The 17,752-nt window shown below is 39.2% G+C and overlaps 1 protein-coding gene across 1 annotated transcript in view; it reads left to right on the top strand.

The window, feature by feature from the left end:
* The window catches only part of DPYS (dihydropyrimidinase), a 28,624-nt gene that overhangs the window by 7,112 nt on the left and 3,760 nt on the right, over positions 1-17,752 (top strand). Inside the window, exons 4-7 of the mRNA XM_063419433.1 lie at positions 164-353; positions 6,969-7,125; positions 8,105-8,246; positions 10,137-10,279. Coding sequence (XP_063275503.1) covers positions 164-353; positions 6,969-7,125; positions 8,105-8,246; positions 10,137-10,279 — 632 coding nt within the window. The remainder of the gene's footprint in view (positions 1-163; positions 354-6,968; positions 7,126-8,104; positions 8,247-10,136; positions 10,280-17,752) is intronic.

The following is a 17,752-nucleotide window of genomic DNA, read 5'->3' on the forward strand; positions in this document are numbered from 1 at the left end:
AAAACTACAGTAACTTATTTTGGAAAAAAATCGTAACTTCCCAGTTATTTTTTTCCTTGAACTGGCTGCAATGGCTGGTTCAGAATCCATTTGACTGACAGCATACTTATGACACCACAGGTACATTTTAACTGACTCTTACTTTTCTTTGTGTGGCCTCCAGGGTGCAAAGAAGATGCTGGCAATGGGGATAACTGGCCCTGAGGGTCATGAGCTGTGTCGCCCTGAGGAGGTGGAAGCTGAAGCCACACAAAGAGCAATTACCATAGCAAATGCTGTAAACTGCCCCCTTTATGTAGTCCATGTAATGAGCAAATCTTCAGCAAAGGTGATCAGTAATGCACGAAGAGAAGGTAAAAGTCCTAATTCTTTTATGCTTGGACAATGGCATTGGGGGAAGGATCATGGAAAACCAAACACAGCATTAGTGTTTCACTTTTCATGGGTGTCATAAGCCTCTGATCATGGATGAATTCCTTGGAGTGGGATGGTGTGTGTGTGTGTGTGTGTGTTGTTGAGCCCAATGGGAGCAGTATGGAAGAACAGCAACCAGAACTGAGACTTTTCCTTCTCCCCAGAGCAAACTTTTCTCTTTGTACAGTATCTCCAAGGTCAAAGTAATGGCCAGGACAGCATTATTGCATTACAAATTATGTGACCAGTTCAAGACAATAAATACTCTACTGTTCTCCTGAGTTAGTCTCCAAGACTTGACTAGATATCTTGATGAGAAATTCTATAACAGAGACCACACCATGTTTTTACAGACAGTGCTATGATGTGACCATGACTCCTGTCCACTGGGCTCTTACAAGTCATGGTGAAGATGACTGTGTTTGAAAGCCTTAATTTCCACCAGTGCAGGCTTGCAGAGGTTTGCAATGCAGTGTTCACAAATAATTCTGGTCAGCCAAGGGGGCCTGACTTTCCTGACCATGTATCTGGCAGACTAGAAGCAGCCTGAAGGTTTTAGGTATTCAGGATGTTTTATCTCATTATGTATAAGTTCATCCAGAGCAGCATGTGAAACAACAGCACTGTGAGGAGACATTATCAAGGTGGAAGGAGCAGGACAGGAGCCCAAGATTTGGAGGACTTAAATTATGTGTCCTCGTTATCTTTTTACACCTTTTTTACTATGTTTTTACATCTTTTGCATTTTCAGCTTGTTTTCACCTGACTTAATTTCATACAGACCTCAGTCTCCCTGTTTCTTGTCTTTGGATAATGCCTACACAGGGGCATAGATTATTAATATTAAAATGTAGTGTATGAGATCATGATAAATCAAAGCAGTATGATGTTGTGTTAATATTGATGGATCTGTTCACGTACAGTACATATCACCATGACTTCTAGTAAAATTTAGCAGTAATTCAAGTTTGTAAAACAACTTAGCAGAATCTATTTTGTTGGTACATCTTTTTGTACTGTGCTATACTGGATTCCTCCACTAGATGCCAGTGCTGCCAGGAATGTGGATTATATCCATCAGTTGCTCGTACATCCAGAGGCATGGTGTGAACATTAACTACAAGAAGCTCTGACAATAATTGAAATACCCAGATTAAAGATGAAAAACTGGCTGTGAACATAAAAGAGCTAAGACAGTGGTTTATAATACACTGTTCAAGTAAAGGCTTATGCCAACAGTAAATACTGTAAAACATTGATTAGGCGTGTGTCGTAAGAATAGTCTGCAGTGCCAGTTTGATTACTGAGGATAGATGTATGCTTTTCTAATATGTGCTAAGAAAACATTGGGACAATTGATGCACATTGTGGTGTAAACTGTATTTTATAGCTTCCTGAGCTGATGCAGTCAGATTCACTGTTGCTTGCCTTTGTGCACAACAACATACAACATATCTTCATAATTCATATTGGTCTGCACACAGGTATACTGTTTAGCAAAAAGAGACCTAAGATTGATTTAGAAATTTCAAAAGACAACTAGAGTACCACAAAGGTATTTACAAGAACTGTAGTTTTTAATGAGATTGATCTGTATAAATTCTGGTAATTAGAAATTCACTAATGTTGGTTTCAGTAGAAGTTATTTTCCTTTCTTCAGTAAAGAGTGGTAATAAAAAGCAAAGATTTCCAGACAAAAAAAAAAAACAAAAACAAAAACAAAAACAAAAACAAAAACAAACAAAAAAAAAACCCACAAAAAAAAAACCAAAAAAACAAAAAAACCCCAAAAAAACAAACTCAAAGTATTGTATGAATGACATAAATAAAACTCAAATATTTTGATTAAAGACATTCAATTTGGACAGGTTAAAAACCACTCTAATATGAAAGTTGTGTAATCTCTTAAATACTGGAAGCCTCGCAAGCATTTGAAATATTCACTCTAAAACAGTTTATTTGTCTTTTCAAGATCATTTCTCCATGTCTTGATGCTAGCTTCCTACTATTCACAATTGTGAAATTTTTCATGTTCTTTTCCAAGCACTTAACACGAAATACAAAGTGTGTGTGCATATTCATCCTTGCTCATGTCAGAGGAAGATTGATATCCCTTCCAATTCCATCAGTGACCTCAGAAGGGGAAAAAGGGATCTTCAGTGAGTGAAATCTATTTTCTGGTTGACAGTGTGATATCTGAATTGAAGCATTGCTTCTCAGATTTTATGGGATAGTGATTTTCCTAGTCAAAAATGCAAGTCAGAGCCCAATTCTTCCTTGTCCCTCATTTAGCTGTACAAGGTGAGAGCTAATATTAGAAACTGAAGGCCTGATAGAGCTTGGTCAAGACAGTAGGCATAATTCTGTTGTCTTCAGTGAGCTATGGCTCAGACCTTTAAGGTTAAAATCAGTCATACACACTGTAAAGGAACAGCAGTTCTTATTTTAGATTAAGCAAATTTTAAGAGAAGGAGGTGAGTGAAAGTCTTTCCTTCTCTCTTCCGTGCTAGAGTTCACCATCTATTTCTGCTCAGATCTCCAGCAACACCACTCAAGGAAGGAAACCTCCAGATTACAGCAGCATGTGTTTCATGTACATCTATAATAGCTGGTGAATATTCAACAGGGAATCCAAAATTCCATATTGTGATGATTATTGGAGAGAGACAGGCTGACTCATGCCCCTATCCTGTTGTTTTTGAGGGGCCCTATCGCCTGTTTGTCAAAAGCAGTGGTTCATCAGTTCCTCACTGAGAGGGTCAAAGACAGCACCTCTCTGTGAGTGAGAACTGTCCTTGCTTGTCTCAGTGGGCTGTTTCTTCATCCCTGTGCAAAACACAGCCTTGAATCTTGACAGAGTAGGTAGAGGAACAGCATTCTTCTACAGTCTGAGTGTGCATGGCACTGTCATTCCCTTAAGTGGGAAGACAAAAGGGATTATCTTCTTGCTATTGTGTAAAATCTTCCCTCCAGTGGGAATACAAGGCTGCAGAGCTCTGGTGTGAGGCAGTGCAGCTTCTTCTCCTTATTAGGATTACCTGATGAGAACTTACTGGGGAAAATTAATATGGCCTTGTCACCCATTCCTGCCACCAGCAATGCTTGTGGAGAGAGCAAGGCTGATAAAATGTGATTTTGGGGTACATGATTTATACTGTCTCCCCCTAAAAAATGTTTTCAATATAAGCTAGATCTCAGCACAATCTGGAGACCATAGGATCATAGAATGTGTTGGAAGGGACCTTAAAGATCATCCAGTGTGGTGATTAAAGATCCTGTCCATTTCATCATTTAATGTGCTGCTACAGCCAGGGAAATGGGGATTTCTAGTGGAGACCTGGAGAGCACAGTTTTACTGAAAATGTAATTTTAAAAAAAAGTTTCTCCTTTTATAAAAAGTGCATACAAAAATATGTCCTTGGCTGGACGCTCACTTAGGCTTATGAGATTGGTTCCTACCAACAGCCATGAGTTATGTCTCTTCTTAGTGAGAGGAAAGATCTGCCCATTGGTGAGGAAACACAAACTCTCAAGCTGATTCTGAGTACAGGAATGCAACTAAAAATGTCAGCTTTTTAGCTGTCTCATGCAGGACAGCTCAGGTCCAGACTGGATATAGTCTAATGGATGCAATGCTATCCCTGATTCAGTAAACACTGCCTTGCAGCTCTGCTCTTTTCAGATCGTAACTTGTGAGTATCTTTGCCCCATATGACCTTACCTTAAGTGTTTCTAAAACTTCTACTAGAATAAGAACATATGGGCCAGTTTTTCAAATCTGTAAGTGTTAGGAATTTTTTTTTTTTTTTTTTTTTTTTTTTTTTTTTTTTTTATAAAGTAATCTATTAAAAATAGCTCTGGCTAGCCAATTTGGGCATCTGATAAAAAAGTCACCGAATACACAGCTATTTACCAGCTGCTCAAGGGTGTCAGGATGACCAAAGAGCAGAACACTTGGTTGTCCCTTGGTTTTATTGAATGCTGGAAAACATAACAATTTGAAAGACATCATTTACTACTGCATTACTTGACTTTTAGCCTATAGGAAGAAGCCAATATAGCTAGAAGAACCTTAATGCAGAATTTCCTTTTTACTAGGTTTAAAGCAGAATCTTGATATTATTGTATCCTTCAGTCTGACTAGTCATGGTCTAAATGAAATGCAAGAAATTGCACATTCAGCAGAACTGTCCAGAGGTAGTCTGTTGAAACTGCAGTGTTCAGACTCAAAAATCACTTGAGGGATAACTTCTACTCCTCCCCACACATGGGAACAAAGGGAGCTGGTCAGCTCAAACTCTGACTGCAGAAATACTGTCATCAGCTATGGTACACGAGTTAGAATCAGTTCAGCATATCCAACTGGGAGCTTGGAAACTTCTTTTCATTTTCATGTTGTGAAACTATGATGAGAAAATTATTTTCTTATTATTCTCTGAAGTATTTATTAAGCAAAAAAGTATTATTTTCCTGCAATTTTAACTTTAACCATTTGTAGCTATGTACTAATGATTCACAGCTCAGGTTTACTTTGGATGAAAGCTTCTTTAGCTTGTTTAAGTGCAGTTGGAGAGACACAAACCACACTTCCCTCTCCTACCCCTTTCAGGTGGTTTTGATAATGAAAAATCTATCAAAAGACTAATAGGTAAATATGAGAGATTGGTTATATATACCAGACCTTCTCTATATACATCTAGATTGGTGGCAGCCTTCCCCCAAATACAGTGTTTGGAGCTGGCCAGGGAAGGCCAAGAGTTTCTGCAAGAGCCAGGGAAGGCCCTGAATCAGGTTTCGACCTCATTTCATCCATTCTCCTGGTTTTATCCATGTCTCTTCTTAGGTTTCATCATTCAGCTCTGAATTAAGAAAAGCTCAAATCTCCTCATCAGTGAGTGGTCATATCACTTCCATGCATGGATTCACAGTCTGTGCTTTTGAGTTCTAAAAATAAGATGCAAAAAACCCCAGTAAATAACTGCCAAACTCATGTTTTCAAGTCTAAAAAATGATGGTCTCCCTCTGAGCCCAAGTATTGATCTATAACATATGTAGGTAAATGGGACTGAGAACTTAGAATGCTCCAAGCCAAAGCATCAATAGGAGACAAGCACATTCAGCATGTCAGAGCATGCTGAGGTGATTGTAGGAAATTAGTAATGCTAACAGGGAGTCTTCAGGCTGTGGACAAAGTTGTCCTGGGTAGTAGTTGGAATAAATGTACAATACAGTAACACCAAAGCAGACCTTGGCACCATGTAGAAATAAAATTGTATGAGACCTTTTTGCAAATCTAGCACCAAAGGTTTCAGGAATGACACTAATGCAATCAGAAACGTATTTTGAAAATAATTGAGCTCCTCAGTAGCTGCCTATACCAGTGTAGGAGTTACAATCCAGTAGCTCACAGAAGAAGCAGTTTAAAGAGAGAAATCTGCAAAGCTTTGTTTTTTGTTTCCCAGCAGTACCATGACTGTGTGACACACACACAGAAAGCCAGAGAAAGGTCACAGCCTTGTATCACCAAGCAATCACCAGCTGTGGCCCTGCTGGGGCAATGCAGTCATGGTTCTAATAAAAACTGTGCCTGGAGTGAAATCTGGCCTCCCAAGCAAAATACCCACTGTCTGTAGGGATTAGGGGTGGAGGAAGGCTCTTGCTGGAACCCAGCAGAGGCTGCCTTTAACCAGCACCAACTGGCCTCGAGTGGGTGTGGAAGGCCCCAGCTCATTCTGGTTCTTTTGTGACCATTGCAGTTGGAGGCGTTTCCACCTGTCAGCTGCAGAGCTGCAAAGGGTCTGGACCCCTCGCTCAGAGAATGAAACATCTTCTTCTGATGACTTTCAAACCCATGTTTCCCAGGAGAAAAAAGTAGTTAAAATATGCTAGGTCTGTCCAAAGGCTAACAGCTAGTCTGGGTTGCTGACCTCTTCTCAGGAAAATAGGATACTGTGCAGCAAAGGATAAAAGATTAAAATTTGGAAGATAACTTTCAAAATTAAGTTATTTATAGCTCTTGATGGGGGAAATCTTTCTATACTTTCTGGTTTATGTCTCTTGCCATATTGTTCTTCCTGGCATAAATATAGCTTGACAATTAGAAGTGCCACTTTGCAAAGTCTATACGCTGTATATATTAACTTACGCTGTTATGTAGTCAGTAATTTCAAAGCACTAAACAGGTGCCACCAAGTGTATGAATCTTAAACATAATTAATGCAACTGAGGACTGCATTCTTTTTGAAATCTCAATCACATTCCTAGTAAACAATGTGTAAAATCCATTATAGTATATCTGTCAACAATTTAATTAAAAAACTTGCCCAAGCAATGTTCTTAGGAGGAAATATATTGGGAAATCACCGGCAGAATATTCTGAACAAAGGTGCTGTGTTATAGCTTAGTTTATAATGTCTTCCCATATGTTGGTGTTTAATTTGAAAAACTCATTCAAATTTAAATTCATTGCCACCAAAAAGATCCTCAACAGAAGAAATACAAGTTATGCATTTTTATGTTGTTCGATGATGATGTCTTTGCTTTACATTTTTCAGGAAAGGTGGTTTATGGGGAGCCTATTGCTGCAAGTCTTGGCACTGATGGCACCAACTACTGGAATAAAGACTGGGCTCATGCTGCAGCATATGTGATGGGACCTCCACTGAGACCAGATCCATCTACTCCTGGTTTCCTTATGAACTTGCTGGCCAAGTAAGCATGTGAACAAACAGTGATTGCTGATGCCCAAATACACAGGGAATTCTGTCAGGAGTACATAATAGAAGGCTAATGCTCTGGAGATTTTCTAAACACAGGATACTACATTATGAGAAAGGAGAAGTGGAAGGTGAAATCACAGATTAGAAACAGTTGTTTCCATATTTTATTTCTCTGAACTCTTATGGTCTTCTGTCCACATTTGATTTTATTCAATAAGTCTTACCTTGCTCACACCACAGCAAAAATTGTAGCATGAACAGTAAGGCTGTAAGTCAGTGGAAAATGTGTAAAATATGAGGTCACAGCTGGATTTTCTGGAGTTTGTTGTCAGATGCCTTTTTCATTTGGAATTCAAATACTGCATAAAAACTAAGCCTGCTAACTTCTGAAGTTACATGTAAGGTATCCACTTCATAACATCTACTACAGAGCAAAGCAGAAAAAGAAATATCTTTTAAATACCCTCACTTAACAAGATGTGTAATTTGCTGGTATTTTGTTACCAATAAAGGTCAAACAAAAGGTTGAAGTTGACCAAAGAGCCCTGAATTTGACCAAAGGTATGCCTGAACACTGGCTAACTGTTGTGCAGAACTGTAGTAATTTCAGAGGTCACATGGAGTGACACAGACTAAAATTGCCCAGAGCGAGGATGAAACCAAGTGCTTGCTCTGGGCAAAGTGGACAGTCCTCCATCTGTGGGATGTCTTTGACATATCCAGAGCAAAAGTGTCAGTGTTGATGCTTGTTTTCTTCTGAGGGGTTTCTGAAGAGGAAACTGCTTCAAAGGGCAACTGGCTGTTACTGTGGAGCCAGTCTTGGAGGAAGGGCCTGAAGGCAGGCTGGCAGGGCATATCAGTTTTTGCTGTGAAGGTTGGATGTCTTGAACTACCCAGCCTTACAACAGGTTTTCCTCTCCGGTACTGTCTGGTACATGCTCTGATTCATGATGAACTTTATTTCTCTGCAGTGGTGACCTGTCTGTGACAGGAACTGACAACTGCACCTTTGACATATGCCAGAAAGCTCTGGGCAAAGACGACTTCACAAAAATCCCTAATGGAGTGAATGGTGTGGAGGATAGGATGTCAGTCATATGGGAAAAAGGTGTTGTAAGTATATCAAAGTGTCCAAACATGGAAGTAATTGATTTCTTCAACAAAACATAATCTCTCAGCAGGTATTAACTCTTCAGTTTTATCAAGGGTGTTTATCATCAGATAACTCATTCGATTGAAAACTGTAACAGTCCTTATTAGCTCTCACTTTATGTTCCTGAAGATGGAAGAAGGTGCTTGATGTTTAAAATATCTCATTAAAGAAACATTTCTATTGTTTAGCAGTAAGGGATTGCTATTGTTTCAGTGGTACTGTAAGTATTTTTCCTTGAAGCATTTTCTTCAGCTCATGAAATGAAAATAAAAGGAAAGAGGTGCTTATAGTTCCAGCTCTATCCGTTGTGTATTTTTTCTTCTTTGATGTCTCTCAAACTTTGCCATTGGAGGAGTTTTCACAGTGGTGTGCCTGTCAACTTCTAATTTATGCTTTAAGAAATGCATCTCTAATGTGTGGTTCAGTCATGTGGTAAGATGAAATGCTCAAGTCCCACTGACTTCAGATCCTCAGTAGCAGTACAAGAATGGTCAGTGCTTCTCAGAAAATGTCTAATGAGGGGTGAGGTAAGGAAATCTCTCGAGGAATCTGCTGGATACAAGGTGTTATGACTGCTCTGGCTAATGCAAAACTGTTACCTTCTGGAAGCTCTAGTTCTTGTTAAGTTCTCTTGCAGTAGTGAAGTCACATTGATAATGCACAGTGAAGCATATTCATTTGTCACAGTATAATTACCTACCTCACACACTTGGTAAGAATGTGGTTCATGATGTCTCTTGTTTATCTGCATTTGGGATTCAGCTCCAGTTGGTATGTACAGTTGTTGGTATGTACAAAACACACACACTTGTGCCTATACTCACCTGTGGCACAGCTCTAATGAGATTTCTTACGGTGTAAACAAAAATCTAGCTTGTGGTTCATATGAAGCTGAGATATGAATGTGTTCATCAGTGCTGCTTTTGAACAGTGCATCCTGTTGGGCAAGATAATCTTTCAAAAGTTCTTCACTTGATAATATCTTCCCTTTTTTCACATGTAAGACATTACACAGCTGCGTGAGTTTTTCTGAACAACTTTCCTCCCTTCCCACACACTATTACTTAGAAGAGCAGTGTTCACCATTTTCACTGTACTTTTCATCTCAGATGACTGCTCACAGGCCACCATAAACATGCTTTTATGACATTCTCATTCCTAGACTTAACTGTGCACGATATTACTGCCAGTGTAGGTGTAGGTGGCTTTCCAAACAAACAGCAGCCATAGAAGCTGGATTAAATTAGTTACACAGCAGTGGACAGTCCCAAGACACATGTATATCCATTGTTATTGCTATTTTGCTGAAATGTCTCATCAGCAAATCTGTTTTTTATACTACTTGATTGCAGCATTTACTGATCACTGCTATACTCTGTGTCATTGCTAAAGAAATTTGCAAATCAGTTTTCCTACATTACACATTGTACCTTGCCTTGCTGTTGTCACCTTCTAGGCTCCCCTTAATACTGTGTCACCATTTTCCAAAACCAAGATCCACAAGAGATGTTGTTTCCTGAGGAAAATGCTGAGCAGGACTAGAGATTTAAAGCCAGCTAAAACATTTGGCTTCAGTTGACTTGAGGCTGGATCCACAGAGTGTTTGGTTTAAAGTTGGCTTTTTTTCTCTTTCCTGTGGGATAAAGTAAGATAAAGTTACTGTGTTCAGTGCAAGTACATTGCATTATGGGCATCTGAGACAAATGGTTACTTTTACTGCTAAACTCTTCAGTATGACATTTAAAAAAACCTGATATGATGTCAGTCATTGTAGTTTTTCAACCAGAAGAGCATTTTTGCATTCCTTGTTTAAAAAAGCAATGAGTTTACTTTTGTGTACTCTTTTGCAGCACAGTGGGAAAATGGATGAAAACAGATTTGTAGCTGTTACCAGCACAAATGCAGCAAAAATCTTTAACCTTTACCCAAAGAAGGGAAGAATTGCTGTGGGCTCTGATGCTGATATTGTAATTTGGGATCCTAAAGCTACAAGGTATGTATGGGAAGTACTTCCTGCCCCCCATCAATCCAGCCTTTCTGCAGGAAAAAAGCATCACAAAGCCTTTGTACAACAATAAGCCTTTGGATGAGGTTATGGTAATTTTAAATAGCACCTCATGTGAATTAATTAAAGGGGTTTGTCTCTCACAATAGTGTATGTAAGGAGATATCTTTGATCTCAAGATGGATTAAAAAGCATTCTCTCTGATTGCTGACTAAGCGCAAAAATTAAAAAGTCTGTATATTATGCAACCAGGGCTTGGTATCCTAAGAGTAAAAATAACTCCTTTGGGATTTTATTGCAACTCTTTTTAGTGCTGGAGTATGTTTGAATTCCTCCACTGCAAAGGGCAGGGAGAAGAGCCTGCTGCAGCATGACCCATTACAAACTTGTGTTTTGAACTTAGACCCACTTAAAACATGTTCAAAGGTGGATTGAACTTACTTCTGAAGCTCAATCTGTTTGTGGTTATGCTCATATTTGAAGAGTTTTCTGATTGTGTGCACAGTAATTCTGCTAGAATAGAGCTCATCGTACAACAGATGCACAAAGTGTCCTGGTGTCTCACCCTGCATGATTTGATACCATGGTACATTTTTGCTAGAAAGGGCATGAAGTGTCTTTCTAGAAGCCCCCACTCCCACAGTGTACTGTGCATTACAGCTGATTCCTGTGCTCAGGTGTGTTCACACCATCAGCCAACTCCATAATCAGCACTCTATAAATATTTCAGGAATTACATCTTGAGTCTCGCTCTGGCTCTTGTGCCCATCCTGGTCTTGTTTAAGCTGCCTGGAAAGGGTCTGGCAGCTGTCTGTCACAGGCCCAGATCACCTGGGGAGTTGTGTCTCAGCTGAGATGCCTACAGGCTCTGTGAGTGCATCTCCACTGTCCCAGTGCTGCCCAGGAGAACTTAACCTGCAGGAACCAAAGCAGCCAAGCCCTGCCTCTGACCACCGAGCACACAGCAGCAGCAGCAGGTCAGGGAGTGTCCTGGGGTGGCAGTTTTCTTCCTGGGCTCAGCTCTAGTGAGCAGTGTGCCCATAAAACTCTGCTTTCAGCCTTTGATTTTTGAAAAGAGTTGAATACTCTGTTCATGATGTTGGAAAGTTGTGAAATGTAACTGGACCTGTCTGATTTTGGTAGACAAATAGACAACACACTCCACCCCCTCTGCCCAATTTACCTCACACAAACAAAAGTCTTTTGACCAATCTTCTGGTTTTTTGATTTTTGTTATGTAATTCTCACTCATTTTGGTATTAATGAGTAACAAAAACATGTGAAAGTGCAAAATCTTCTGTGTTTTAAGCTACAACATTTGAGGATATAGAGGTTGCTATTCAGAAGTCCCACAAAAAACCTGACAGCACCAGCAAAAGAAGTTTCAGGAATGTCAACAACCCAAATAAATACAGAGGCCTGCCCAGTGCTGGGTCAGAGAGATCTTCATGTGCATTATGCCTTCTGGCATGTTGAGCAAGCATATTTTGAGATACCAGCACTGAGTTATTTCAGGACAGTGGAGCTATGAACTCTGATTTTAAAAAACCCTGAAGGATTGTTTTCTGAATTCTTTTCTGCTCTGCCTGGGGACAAACGAATCCAGAAAGACAGCAGAGTTCTGACAATGTTCTCAAGGTGCTTTGTCAGCTCCTGTAATTATTTATCTTTTTGCCTTTCAAACATTCCTTGTGCTTCTTTTCACTCCCTCCTGAGTGCTCTAATTGCCTTTTCACCCACTGCAGCTGTGAAGCATTTTTAAAAAACATTTAAAAACATTTATTTTCTTACTGAGCAAGCTTATTTTAAGTTCAGCCAATATTTTTCTTCCTGATCTGGTCCTGTTCCCATTGTTTATCCATTTAGGTTTGCTGGGATCAGTCTCTCTGCAGGTACAATTTTGTGAACCATATGAGAAAGTATAAATAAATCTCACTGGGACTTGTCTATTAATTTCACTACAAATCCTGAAGAGGGCATAAACAGCCCAGCAGAATAAAGGGATCTAGCTAATGGATTTCAACCATTTAAGATGTTACACAAGGCACAGCCTCGTGTGCTTTGTTGATTCTGGGGAGTGATTTTCAGTTTCACAGTAGGCTTGTTCCTGTTTCTAAGTTCTTCCTCTTTTGTGCATGACTTTTTTTCTTGTTTGCAACCATAAATCTTGCAATAGGGAAATGCAATTTTCCAGTTCTGGTTTGAGGTTGTTTTGCTGTAGTCTTGAAATTCTGATTGATACCAGCCTAATGAGTTAGACAGTTGCTGAAGTATTGCTGTGAGGAACTGATCTTATCACCATCGGTCAGAGAAAGTCTATACAGAAGATTCTAGAGTAATATAGAAAGGTGCAGCTCTTGATTGCAAAAACTTGTACCCCTACAAAATCAGCTGCATTTCCCTGCCCACATCATTGCACAATAATATCTTGGGTGGTCTCTGAGCATTCAGGATTTTCTCTTTCTAGGTTACAAAACCCTAGCGAATTCAATGTGATAGCTCTGCAAGCTGGGAGCAATTGCAATTTAAGGTTCTGCTTCCAGCACTCTGCTGCTCTAACTGAGATTTTCCCGTTTAGTGTCAGCTTCATTGACTGGCCTATTTCTGTAGCATTTTCTGGTAATTTCTGCAGAAAATATATCAACATTTATTACATTTGCTATTGTTTTTAAAAGCATTTGAATATTGGTTTTAGCAGATCTGCATGACAGCAACCATTATTGGAAAGAAACATTAAATGTACAAATTGGTTAGAAGCTGCATTCAAAAGATGGATGAGTCCTGCCAAAGTTGGTCTTTTAGCTTCCTTGTACTTATTCCATTCATTAAAGACCACAAAAATACAAAAGGGATCTCTCAGTTTGTTGCAAGCCATGTGCTGCCAAAGATCTTCTTGCAGACCTCAACACCCTCAGCATCCTAGTACAGTCTGTGCAAACAGGATTCATGAAAACAACTTGGGAAAATGCATGTAGGCAGCAAATGTGTACTCACTGTACCATCTTATTTTAATCTGTGCTTTGATCAAGACTGTTCACTGACTTCTTTCAGCTGCACACAAATAATGTAAAAGCTCCAAGTCTGTGAAACAAAAGCAACTGTAAAGACTTTTTCAGGAGGAGACAGCAAAGTAAGGGAAAGGGAATTTCACCTGTCAGCAAGTCAGTGTCCTCTACTGCTCATGCCTTTAACTATTTGAAAACAAGCAAGAGTATAATATCTCTAGGGTTTGTTTCAGAAATGCTCAGCAAGGAATCTAAATACTGCAGTACCCAATTCAGGCAGTGAAAAGAGCTGAGCATCCCTTGTAAAGTAGGTGCAGAGGGTCCTAAAGATCTAGTAAAGAGACCTCCAGCTCCCAGCAGATATTTGGGCTCAATTAATTCACTGTAGCCTGTCAGAGCCTTGCAAGTAAACTCTGGATCAGGTCCCAAAGGCAAGATCAAACACCCATAAGGATAAAAAACCTGTCTCGAATAGAGTTTAACTTTCTAAGTCCAGCCATTTCACTATAACAACATGCAGATTGGGAAGCCACACTCCCCAGGGATTTTCCCTCATTAAATATAGCTGAGAGGTTAGACACTTCTGCTTGCAAAGGCAGAGCTGGCTGTGCAGGTAGCACCATCCCCTCTGGCTTGGCTGGAGTGGCCCACTTTGGCAGCCCCAGTGTGTGCCCCATGTGCTGGTGGGGCTGAGCCCTGAGCAGGGCAGGGGTGGCTGCAGCCCCAGCACAGCGCCAGAGAGCGGCCCCTGACCTGCGGGAAATGGGGGAAGCCTGAGGTGGGGACAGGAGGGAGGAAGGGGACAGGTTACTCTGTAATCTACCTGCCCGACATGACAGAGGAAGATGTGTTTTCTAGTTTGTTTCTAGTATTTTTGCATTTTAAGGGAAACAGTGACTCGATGTGAATCAGCAAAATGTCAGAGTTCCCCTGTCTTCTGGCATATGTTCCCTCAATGCCTTTGCTTGCATGTGGATATGTTCATGGCTAAATCTTTTGCATTTGTTAGAATCAAAATCTGCAGTCTATGTCTGCCTCATTTGTAGTCAGGTCTTCAGCCTCAGAGGCTTAAGTGGGGATGTTACAATGTTTAAGCACTCTGCCAAGTAACTGCCTGTAATTTTTAGTAACATAAGAGAGGAAGAAACCAAGATGTTAGCAGAAGATTAGAATAAATAATGCTGCAACTGTCTTACTCTTTTGATGAATGAGCATAATTTTGAATACTAATATGTTGATGACTGCATTTGTCTCACAATGAGACAAAATGAAATAATGTGGCATACAAATATCTATGCATAGGACAAGTATGTTCTGGCATTTTCCATAGCCCCATTCTCTTTTGGACAAGTGAAAGAGGTATGCATGCATGAATGTACACTAATTCACCAGAATCCTACCAAAGAAATCTTATCTCAAATTAAGAAAATGAGGAGAAGGAAACAATACGCACAAATTAAAATGTAGGAAATTTCATTTCCACATGATAAATAATATTGTTTTTCTGTGATGGTGATCAAACACTGGCACAGGTTGCCCATGGAGATTGTGGATCTCCCTCTTTGGAGACTCTTAAAACCCAATTTAACATGGCCCTGAGAAGCCTACTTTGACTGACCCTGATCATAACAGAGGGCTTGGAAGAGATGATCTCCAGAGATGCTTCCCAACCTCAGTGACACTCTGCTTCTGTCAACTGTAACAAGATGAGGCTCTCTGAGAGTGTATTATGTACATTTCTGTAGTAACTTGATGTTTCCAAAATATCACTTGGTCTCTTTAAAAAAGTGAATCTTAGAAATAATGTTACCCCCAAATTTAAATCATTCTTTATTTTCCCCTTACATAATTTTGACTTTTTTCCCTTGTAAACACTTCAAGTTCTTCTCTAGTCATTGAATAGATTAATTTGAGTTCTTCTCTTTTTTAAGCTTTTCTGCAAGCTAATTTCTCATTACTGCTTCTCTCTTGCCTACAGTTTTTCACAAATGTTTACTTCTATCCTGTATCAGCTTGGAACAATTAATAGGACCAGACTGGATAATATTGTTGACAAATGAGCTACTTACAATAATAAAAAAAAATTATTTTGTTGTCATTCTCTACCCCTCTTAAAATGATGAATTTTAGGAGATATGATTGCATGAAATAAAGATCCCATTACTTCAGATAATTCACTTTGATCTGAAGCTCCCAAACATTAACTTCCTGCCTCTTCTTGCAACTGTTATCTATAAATCTTCTCAATTCATATGACTACTCAAAAGTAATATTTATTGAAGAAAAACTTGACACAACTTTATAAATAGTTGCCTGCATATATTTGCATATGCAGTTATTGCAATTCCTTAGTATAAAGTAGGCCATGAGGTTTTTAATCCACGTTATAGGCTTATAGCTAGCAGTTTACACACAGATTTTAAGACTTTCTCATTTTTCCTCTGTTTTCTTTTTCCTGTTCTTTGCTTTTTAATAAAACTCTTAATTATCATTATAAATGAGTGATGACTCAGAACACAGAAAGGTGAGAGATTTATATTTCTAGATCATAGAAAAGCAGATTAACAATATGTAGCATTCAAAGGCATCTGAAAGTGATGAGATGAGGCAACTCACAAAGGCTGATACTGTCCTCAGCAAAGTGGCATTTCTCACCTACCCCCAGCTCTGAAAAGCTCAGAGATACTGCACTATCAGCACTGAGAGAAGTTATTACAGCTCAAATACTCACTCCTACATGAGGTGGTTTTGTTTGCAGCAGTCAACAAAGGAGCTGTTTTCAATTACAGACTTTATTACTGTGCTCTAAATTAGATAATTAATTGATTATAGAATAGGTGTCCTCCCTTTACTGAGACATTGAGCAGCTATTCTTGCCTAAGGGCTATTATCTACAGCATTCCTTCATATTCCTGTATCTGAAATTTTTAAAGAAATCTGGGTGAGGTATGCAGCAATTTCGATTGAATATAATTAAATTCTTCATTTGCTTGCTTATGTGACCTTAAAAATTAAAGCGACAATCCATATGGTAGTGAAAGTTTTGGTCCTAGAGCTGATGTAGCTTCATGTCCTATGCATTACAAAAGGTACAAGATCACTCTAATGTCTAATGGTTTCCCTTCCTCCAAGTCTCCCTCCTGCCCAATTGTAACTCACTGTGTTTCAATCTCTGACTGAAGCATAGAGATGTTTGTTGAGATGAAAACTGGTCCCTCTAACTCCTGAACATAGTTTTAGGTCATAACTAGAGCTGACTATCTGTATAGTCTTGAATTTCATGTTTCTGCATTATCCTTAGCTGCTGCTCTTTTCCAAGTTTCAAGCTGCAGTCTGTAGTTTATTTAGTTACAATACTCTAGGAGTGGCTGTAAATTCCTTTCTCACACTGAACACAAATAAATACAGAACCACTAGCCACCTAATCTTCACACAGTTAGAGCAAATCTGCCACTTAGTCTTAGACTAAATTACTCTTTGACCCTGAATTAGTTGGACAGAAGGATAGTGGTGAAAAAAGACAATTTCAGAAGCATGTCTTCCTCTTTGGTACTAGAGAATAGCAATGTATGTATTAATAGCTTCAAATAGCTTTGCAAGCCAGGTGTATCAAAAGCAGCTGAAGTGAACTGCATGGAAACACTGATGTGAGTAAGAACAATATAGGACCTGATGTCTTTAGAGTATCTTCTTTGTAGAAGAGGATGTTCTTTTAAATTGGAAGTAATTGTTCTGATTTCAGTCTCCATTTGAGAAAGGGTTGCTTGAAACAAAGCCACTGCAATAACCAGAGTTCGAGAATTTTTCCAAATTTTATTTTAAAAATACAATACAAATTTTTGAAACGTGGACTCAGAATCTGTTCTCATGCTGAGTAATCCCTTATGTCAAGCATCACTTAGGATGCTGAGCTGTACTCTACTATGGTGGCAGTCTTGGTTGCTTGGATTGTTTGTAGGTTACAACTGTTTTTGCCATTAGGTGAGAGCAAACATCAGAAATTTGCTAAGCTGCTGCTACTGAAATTGGTGAAACAGCTGTAAACAGCCTTTTGCATAAGGTTGCTGAATTGAGGGCTTCAGACTCAAGCAAGAATACCATCTAGTTCTATTTGGTTCCTTGCTTGCTACGTGAAACTTTTACTGACATTGATAATGTCAAAGGGTTAAATCACAGGCAAATTTTGGTGATTTTCATCAGGGAAAATCCAATTCACCTTCAGAAAGGGCAGCGTGATCTACAGCTTGTTTCAACAGAAGAGTTATAAATTAATTCTATAGAGGTTTATTGTTAAGGCAAGCTCTGGAAATGTGTTTTGTCCTGCTGCAAGGTTTAGCTGTACAAAGGGATATTACTTTTAAATGTGCCAACTTCCATTCATTTTGTATCTTTAAATGAAGGACGTACCTACCTCTGAGGCATGGTTACCTTTAGTGGTCCTGTTCTAGCACATTTA

The sequence above is a fragment of the Prinia subflava genome, chromosome 1 (assembly GCF_021018805.1).
Source record: "Prinia subflava isolate CZ2003 ecotype Zambia chromosome 1, Cam_Psub_1.2, whole genome shotgun sequence".
Taxonomy (NCBI): domain Eukaryota; kingdom Metazoa; phylum Chordata; class Aves; order Passeriformes; family Cisticolidae; genus Prinia; species Prinia subflava.